Raw genomic sequence first — 8,198 nt, 5'->3', positions numbered from 1 at the left:
AACTGGAGCCGAACGCACTGGTGAAACCAGCTCATTATTAGGACGGCGATGACATCATACACCTGCAGGGGGCAGCACTTGAATGCACCTGTTTTTGTTGCTTTGAAAAGTAGATGTTTTGTTTGACAACTACACACATTTTTTCTTCTTCTTTGCACTTTAAACTTTTTTTTTTAAATTGGTACTATTTAAAAAAAAAAATGTGTGAGGGAAATAATGATAAAAGAAGAAAAAAACTACTATTTAAATGATTAAGAAAAATCCCAGAAGTGCTGCAGATATCTTAAGTTGTTTGAAATTCTTACTCTACTATAGAAATAGATGTAGGTTCGACAGCAGCCGGTGGCTTTAAATTTAGACGGTATTGTCTTTGTGGATCAGGAAATAAAATAATAATAATATTGATTGATTTCAAATGATCAAAATAAACTAATACTGTGAATCTGCAGGATTCATTTACATGGACTACAATAGGTACTTTGTGTTGGGAGTCATTCTAGTTTTATTATGGCAACATGGCATTTTAGTTTGAGTTTGACAAGCACATCATTTACCTGATGAGCTGCTTAAATATAGTTAGACGTACTATCAGGACTTGAGGGTTAAAAAAAAGACCTTTAATTTGAAATGAATTTAAATGCCACACTTTATTTCCCAGCTGTTGATTGATATCATACTTAAATCTGCACTAATTATTATTTTTATTCTAACAATGGATTGTGTGTAATGGTAAATGGGTGATGAACATTTTTTCTTATTATTTAAAATGCTAAGTCATAAGCATGCACACACGATAAATTAGTGTGTTATTTATATTATAGAAGAAATGTAGTGAGCTTTGATGACACTGTTTATGTGGATATGAATATAAGGGAATACTATACAAAGATTCAGATGTAACATTTATTATTCATTGATATAAAGTCTGACAGAACATCATTAAAACGTCCTGTTGCAGAGCTCGACCTCGGCTGTTTTTGTGTGTGATGAAGACGGTGTACGATATGAGCGATTTTTATCATTCTTTATCATATTTTATTAATTTTGACGACTGCCTTTTGATGTGAATTTTCGACATGCTATACTACGGCTGACATCTCTACCGAGAACAGACGGGCGGAAGAGGGGAACCGGAAGTGGCCAAAGAGCGAAAGGGAGACGAGATGAAAAGTGTCTCCCTTTTATAGATCTCCCCCTAGCGGTGGAAGGTCCACATGACCCCCCCAGAGTTAAATTGATCCTGGATGAAATAAAACACCTTAATAAGTGTCTAAAAGGGCCTGGATGCATATTTGAGGTTAATAAGGATCTGATAGAGGTTTTTAAAAGTGTACATAACATTACAATTCACTGGTTTCTGTTGTTTTCATCTATTTATTTTCTTGACTGCAGTACTTTGTTTTATGGTTTATCCTTTCTGGATCTGATCTTGGGTGAGGTTAAACCTGAAGAACAATATTAACTTTATTTCCCCACTACGAGAGAAAAATGTCCTTTGTGATTTGTGATTTTTCTGGTATAACAAGCATATTGTATGGACGTCTTTCCTGCCATAATAACCCATGACGTTACACAGAAACAGTGTGTGCCCAAGCTTGTTTTTCACTTTCTCTTTATTCTTTTAATTTTCTTAAATCACCATCAAGATTCCAACGAATGACACAAAATACTACAATAGTTTAGTTGAAATAAATAAACAATAGTTTACAAGCGTAGTGTGCAAAATGCTTAGTTTATTCAAAATTATACTTTTCACGTTAAAAGTCAAAATAAAATATCTTCAAATCTCTTATCTGAAATCACATCACATTCGGTGCCATATTTGATTATATCTGAACAATTTAAATATTTGGTCTGTGATTTCAGTGCGTTACCTTCTATTACAGACTGATGCAATAAATCTTTAACTTTCATGCAAAACAACCATTAACACAGAAACAAATCCAGCAGCAAACTGATGCATTTTACATTGACCGAAACCAGCAAAGGTGATCTGTTGAATAGAACAAACCAGACGAGACTGCTTTCGTCTTAGTCCGACTCCAGGTTGGGGTCTGCATTTCTTTTACGAGAAAAACACCAAATACATGCTTGTTTCTTATTTAGCTTTCGGTTTTGCTTCAGAGGAAAAGGGTGACGCCACAAGCGTCTTTTCTTCTTTTTTTCTCTTTTTTCCCCTGCATGTTTTGCATCAGACACGTTGGGCACTTTTCTGGCATTTGGCTGAGTTTGGACGTTTGTCTCATTATCCTCGTTTGAATTTCCGGGCGAGTCATTCAGTTTTAAACTGCAAACGCCCTTTAACAACGAGACCTTTGCATCAGTTTTCGAGTCATTTCCTTCATTATATTCTACCAAACTTTTAACGCTGCCTTGAGAGCTTCCTTCTCCAGCTTTTATTGTTATGTGCTTCGTCGCGCTGCTTCTTTGAAAACCCGTGGGGGTTTTCTTCACTTCTTCCTCAATTATCTTCCCATAAACTGTTTTTCTCTGCTTTGAGCCACGCCTTCCTCCCATTGCCTCCTCATTTAGGTCACTTCTTTCTTTCGGTTCTGACATTTCAGTTCTGCCACCTCCACTTCTCTCTGTCCCTCTGCTGCTTCCTGAAAATCCTGCCTGTCCTCTCCTTCCCAGCTGTTCATCCTCGTCTCTATTGACATTCACTACCTCATCTTTCATGTCAATACACACATGCATGTTGCAGACTTCCTGCTTCAGACCGTGCTGCCGTCTCCAAGGATAACCTGGTCTGCCAGTGTCATTGTGCTGAGTCACTTCAGAGAAGGTTTCCGTCTTTTCTGTCTGGTCGCCAGTCTGTGCAACCTCCTCGCTCTCTCTCCTCTCTCCACCTTCTCTCTGGTCAACATAGATTTCACTGGTAGCGGGCGGGACGCCTCCAGGAGCAGACGCCTCTCTGAAGTCCCGGGTACAAGTATCGGCAGCATGCGCTGGAAATAAAATATGTGAAACAGATTCAGCTTAAAAGTAATCTGAACGCTGCACATGAGTAAGTGAAATCTTACCATTCTTCTTCCTGTAAAAAAGAAGATAAGCGCTGCCGGATCTAACGGGAGGAATGTGAAAAAGACAGGAAGGTCATTTACAATTGTGTGTGTTGTGTGCATGAATGAATAATCAATAAAGAAATAATCGCAAAACAATATATGGGAGGGGATGAAAACCCCTTAAACTTACTTCTCAAAGTTGTCCACCTGTAAGGGCTGGTAGTCCCTCTGAAAAGAATGACCAAACATAACATGATGAATCTGCTTAGCACAAACTTTCAGCAACACCGGAGTTAAAGTGATCCATCTTACCAACGTGACCCTGGCATCGTTGAAGTCATACCATCTCTTATCATCGCAGGGTTTAATGGTCGCAGTGTAATGGCCGCCTCGAATATCTCCAAAATGCTCCACAACGGCGTACAGTTCATACGTCTGATTCTGATCACCAGCAGAAAGTATGTCAGACATTATTATGAGGGATGGAAAAGAAAGAAAGAGATGGCTCCTGATAAAATAGTCAAATATACTTCACCTCTGGGACCTGGAGGATGCGGGGAACGTCCACGTTGCAGTTGATTTTGACATACGTCATGTAACGGTAGCTGAAGTCGAACCTCTTCAGCAGCAGCACCAAAACCTCCGGATGAGTCTTTATTACACATTTCTGAAAAAGAAAAAACATGCATCGTTTTTTCCTAATACGCTCATTGCAAAATCAGTTCAGAGTTAATGTGCACAAATCAGAAACTCACAATAGTAGAATCAGACTTGTCATCGCACGTGTCGCAGTATATCTGGTTTCCTCCGCTGAAATGCGAGTCTCTGAAATACTCATTAATGCCATCCACCTGATTAAAAAAAAAAATCATATTAACAGAGCTGATGAGATCTCAGACCAGCAAACAGAGTTTAACATGCTTGAGCTTATAGCAACACTTTCTTACCACGCTAAAGTCTTTACTGTCGCAATCAACCAACGCAAGAGAAAGATGCCAAAATGGCCCGTGGGCGTCAGCCACGGTATCACATGAAGAACATATGGTCTTGTGTGTCAACTCTCCGTGGAAGATCTGAAAGTACACGCACAAAAAGAAGAGCAATACAAGTATTTTTCATTCAAGGTTTAGAATGTCTTTGACACTGATGAGGTCTTTGTTACCTTTGACGCCTCGGGACTGGTCAGATCTAAAATCTTTGCAAAGTACTCGGCGGAATCACGCTGTTCGCACACTGTGGGGAAAGAGCAGAAAATCTATTTCTGTATTTCTACAACAAAACGAGGAGTAACACCAACAGGGCTGTAGAATATGATTATGTTTACAATGTGAAGCCATTAAAATAATTGTTGACAGATTCTTATATTTATAGAATTTGTGACTGTATATAGGCACGAGAGAAAAAAGAAAGAGAAACCTTGTTGTGCACCGCTGTATTGAAAGTGTGCAGACCTATAATAAAACGTTATATTCATATTTTTCTATAGGTCTGTATCGATCACGTATACCCAAGTCTGAATGTAGTGAGCCCAAAAAACATTTTTTGGGGGGAAAAGAAGTCATACTATAGCATGTCGAAAAAAAAGTGAAAAATCGACAAAATTCATAAAATGTTGTAAAAATGATTTAAAAGTCATAACATATGCTTGTATATCGTGTGTCAATCAAAGTCTGAGTGTATTGAGGTCAAATAAGTCATGAAAAAGGTAGGCAATGGCTTACAGGTGGTTGAGTGGTTAGAGCATATGCCATTACCTATTTACACATATACGCAGATGACACCGGTTCGAATCCCAGGTGGAGGGTGTTTGCTGAATGTCACGTCCCCCTCTCTCTCCCATATTTCCTTTGTGTCCACCGCTAAATAAAAAAATGTCTATGCCAGAAGTAAATCTTAAAAAAAAGCCTTAGTCATTTAAAAAAAAAGTCATACTATAGCATGTCGAAAATTCACGAAAAAGTCAGTAAAAATAAATTCTTGAAAATTATTACAAAATATTAAAAAGTCATGAAAAAAGCTTGTATCACTTGTCGCACTAAGTCTGAGTATAGTGAGTCCAAAAGAGGCATAAAAAGCCATGGTCAAATTTTTCGGGGGGAAAAAAAAGTCATACTATAGCATGTCGTAAAAAAAGTGAAAAATCGACAAAATTCATAAAATGTTGTAAAAATGATTTAAAAGTCATAACATATGCTTGTATATCGCGTGTCAATCGAAGTCTGAGTGAAGTGAGTGCATAATAGTCATAAAAAGGCTTAGTCATATCCCCCCCCCCCCAAAAAAAGTCACACTATAGCATGTCGAAAAAAAAGTGAAAAATCGACAAAATTCATAAAATGTTGTAAAAATGAATTAAAAGTCATAACATATGCTTGTATATCGCGGTTCAATCAAAGTCTGAGTGAGTGTAGTGAGTCCAAGTAAGTCATGAAAAGGGGGAGCCACGGCTTGCAGGTGGTTGAGTGGTTAGAGCATATGTCACTACTTATTTATACATATACGCAGATGACACCGGTTCAAATCCCAGCTGGAGGGTGTTTGCTGAATGTCATGTCCCCCTCTCTTCCATGTTTCCTTTCTGTCCACAACTAAATAAAAACATGTCTATGCCAGAAGAAAATCTTTAAAAAAAGCCTTAATCATTTAATAAAAAGTCATACTATAGCATGTCAAAAATTCACGAAAAAGTCAGTCAAATTAAATTCATAAAAAAAATTATTAAAAAATATTAAAAAGTCATGAAAATTGCTGGTATCGCTTGTCGCGCTAAGTCTGAATGTAGTGAGTCCAAAACAGGCATAAAAAGCCATGGTCAAATTTTTCGGGGGAAAAAAAAGTCATACTATTGCATGTCGAAAAAAAAGTGAAAAATCAACAAAATTCATAAAATGTTGTAAAAATGATTTAAAAGTCATAACATATGCTTATATATCACGTGTCAATCAAAGTCTCAGTGTATTGAGGTCAAATAAGTCACGAAGAAGGTAGGCCATGCCTTGCAGGTGGTTGAGTGGTTAGAGCATATGCCATTACCTATTAACACATATACGCAGATGACACCGGTTCGAATCCCAGGTGGAGGGTGTTTGCTGAATGTCATGTCCCCCTCTCTCTCCCATATTTCCTTTGTGTCCACCGCTAAATAAAAAAATGTCTATGCCAGAAGAAAATCTTTAAAAAAGCCTTAGTCATTTAAAGAAAAAAAGTCACACTATAGCATGTCGAAAATTCACGAAAAAGTCAGTAAAAATAAATTCTTGAAAATTATTACAAAATATTAAAAAGTCATGAAAAAAGCTTGTATCACTTGTCGCACTAAGTCTGAGTGTAGTGAGTCCAAAACAGGCATAAAAAGCCATGGTCAAATTTTTCGGGGAAAAAAAAAGTCATACTATAGCATGTCGAAAAAAAAGTGAAAAATCGACAAAATTCATAAAATGTTGTAAAAATTATTTAAAAGTCATAACATATGCTTGTATATCGCGTGTCAATCAAAGTCTGAGTGTAGTGAGTGCAAAACAGCCATAAAAAGCCTTAGTCATAGCGTGCAGGTGGTCGAGTGGTTAGAGCCCATTTACCCATATACTCATATATGCAGACGAATCCCAGCTGGATGTTTTTTGCTGCATGTCACATCCCCCTCTCTCTCTCATGTTTCCTTTCACTGCTAAATAAAAACATGTCTATGCCAGAAGAAAATCTTTAAAAAAGCCTTAGTCATCTAAAAAAAAAAAGTCATACTATAGCATGTCGAAAATTCACGAAAAAGTCAGTAAAAATAAATTCTTGAAAAATTATTAAAAATTATTAAAAAGTCATGAAAATCGCTCGTATCGCTTGTCGTGCTAAGTCTGACTATAGTGAGTCCAAAACAGGCATAAAAAGCCATGGTCAAATTTTTTGGGGAAAAAAAACAGTCATACTATAGCATGTCGAAAAAAAAGTGAAAAATCGACAAAATTCATAAAATGTTGTAAGAATGATTTAAAAGTCATAACATATGCTTGTATATCGCGTGTCAATCAAAGTCTGAGTGTATTGAGGTCAAATAAGTCATGAAAAAGGTAGGCAATGGCTTACAGGTGGTTGAGTGGTTAGAGCATATGCCATTACCTATTTACACATATACGCAGATGACACCGGTTCGAATCCCAGGTGGAGGGTGTTTGCTGAATGTCACGTCCCCCTCTCTCTCCCATATTTCCTTTGTGTCCACCGCTAAATAAAAAAATGTCTATGCCAGAAGTAAATCTTAAAAAAAAGCCTTAGTCATTTAAAAAAAAAAAGTCATACTATAGCATGTCGAAAATTCACGAAAAAGTCAGTAAAAATAAATTCTTGAAAATTATTACAAAATATTAAAAAGTCATGAAAAACGCTTGTATCACTTGTCGCACTAAGTCTGAGTGTAGTGAGTCCAAAACAGCCATAAAAAGCCTTAGTAAAAAAAGGTCATAGTAGGCTATAGTATGTCGAAAATTCACAAAAAAAGTCAGTTGACAAAATTCATAAATTGTTGTAAGAAATGATTAAAAAGTCGTTATAATCCCTGTATAAAATAATTGATATATTTATATATATATATACGGTACATATGTATATATATATATATATATACATACACACATGCAGTAGCTCACCTCTGTCGATGCCCAGCTGCTTTGTGACGTCATAGGTGTATGCTTTACGTTTTTTTAAGTCATGGAACAAGGATGCAAGCTGGAGATCGATACACTCGGTCTTCGGGTTTTCACGGGCGAACCTGCGGGACACCAAACACACCGCGGACGTCAGACAAACCGGAGCCTCTTTAACGCGTTTAAACGTGTTCAAATGCGCGGAAGTTAACGGCCGCCACCTCTCCACAGCCTCCCTGAAGTCTTCGGTCATGAACAGCACCTGCAGCACGCTGTTCAGGTAACACGTCGCCCCCTGGTTTACCAAGCCGTGGTACGCGGTGGCTGCTGGGAGGAGATTGGTCAATGAAGCGCAGGACTGCGTTGACAACATTGGACGTGCAGTCTAACTTACCGGGTTTGGAGAACTGTTGTCCATAACTAAAGTAGCTCATTTTGATTCCCTTGTTGTTCACACTACGTGTCCGTTTGCTGCCTGGGAGTGTCTGACCCCCCCAGTGAAAATGAATGCAGACAACCCTCGGTGTTACTTTCTCTTTCACTGCTGCTGCGTTCA

General features: G+C 37.8%; 1 protein-coding gene across 3 annotated transcripts; it reads right to left on the bottom strand.

Annotated features, from left to right (window-relative positions):
- Positions 1-1,595: 1,595 nt before the first annotated feature.
- Positions 1,596-8,168, bottom strand: LOC311008784 (ubiquitin carboxyl-terminal hydrolase 50-like). Of its 3 annotated transcripts, none has more exons than XM_084002678.1 (11): positions 8,037-8,168; positions 7,864-7,966; positions 7,646-7,767; positions 4,168-4,238; positions 3,953-4,078; positions 3,761-3,856; positions 3,541-3,672; positions 3,318-3,446; positions 3,196-3,233; positions 3,024-3,064; positions 1,596-2,948 (listed from the first exon to the last, which is right to left on the bottom strand). In XM_084002678.1, exons 1-11 carry the CDS (start codon positions 8,074-8,076, stop codon positions 2,032-2,034), a joined length of 1,815 nt encoding a protein of 604 aa, XP_083858804.1. In that variant the 5' UTR covers positions 8,077-8,168; the 3' UTR covers positions 1,596-2,031. The 3 variants fall into 3 exon arrangements, with proteins under 3 accessions (XP_083858804.1, XP_083858803.1, XP_083858802.1); XM_084002677.1 differs by having other exon boundaries at positions 7,864-7,969; positions 8,037-8,149; XM_084002676.1 differs by lacking the exon at positions 8,037-8,168 and having other exon boundaries at positions 7,864-8,030.
- Between the last annotated feature and the right edge of the window lie 30 nt (positions 8,169-8,198).

Source organism: Eutrigla gurnardus (genome assembly GCF_963514095.1).
Source record: "Eutrigla gurnardus genome assembly, chromosome: 23".
NCBI classification, from domain to species: domain Eukaryota; kingdom Metazoa; phylum Chordata; class Actinopteri; order Perciformes; family Triglidae; genus Eutrigla; species Eutrigla gurnardus.
This window is presented reverse-complemented; position numbering and strand designations above follow the sequence as displayed.

Bases quoted from the DNA above. Each gene is read 5' to 3' on its own strand.
- LOC311008784 (XM_084002676.1), bottom strand. From the start codon at position 8,015: ATGTTGTCAACGCAGTCCTGCGCTTCATTGACCAATCTCCTCCCAGCA. The intron at 3,673-3,760 runs GTGAGTTTCTGA...TTTCTTTTTCAG, and splicing joins ACAAGTCTGATTCTACTATT to AAATGTGTAATAAAGACTCA. The intron at 2,949-3,023 runs GTAAGATTTCAC...TTTTATTTCCAG, and splicing joins TTTTTACAGGAAGAAGAATG to CGCATGCTGCCGATACTTGT.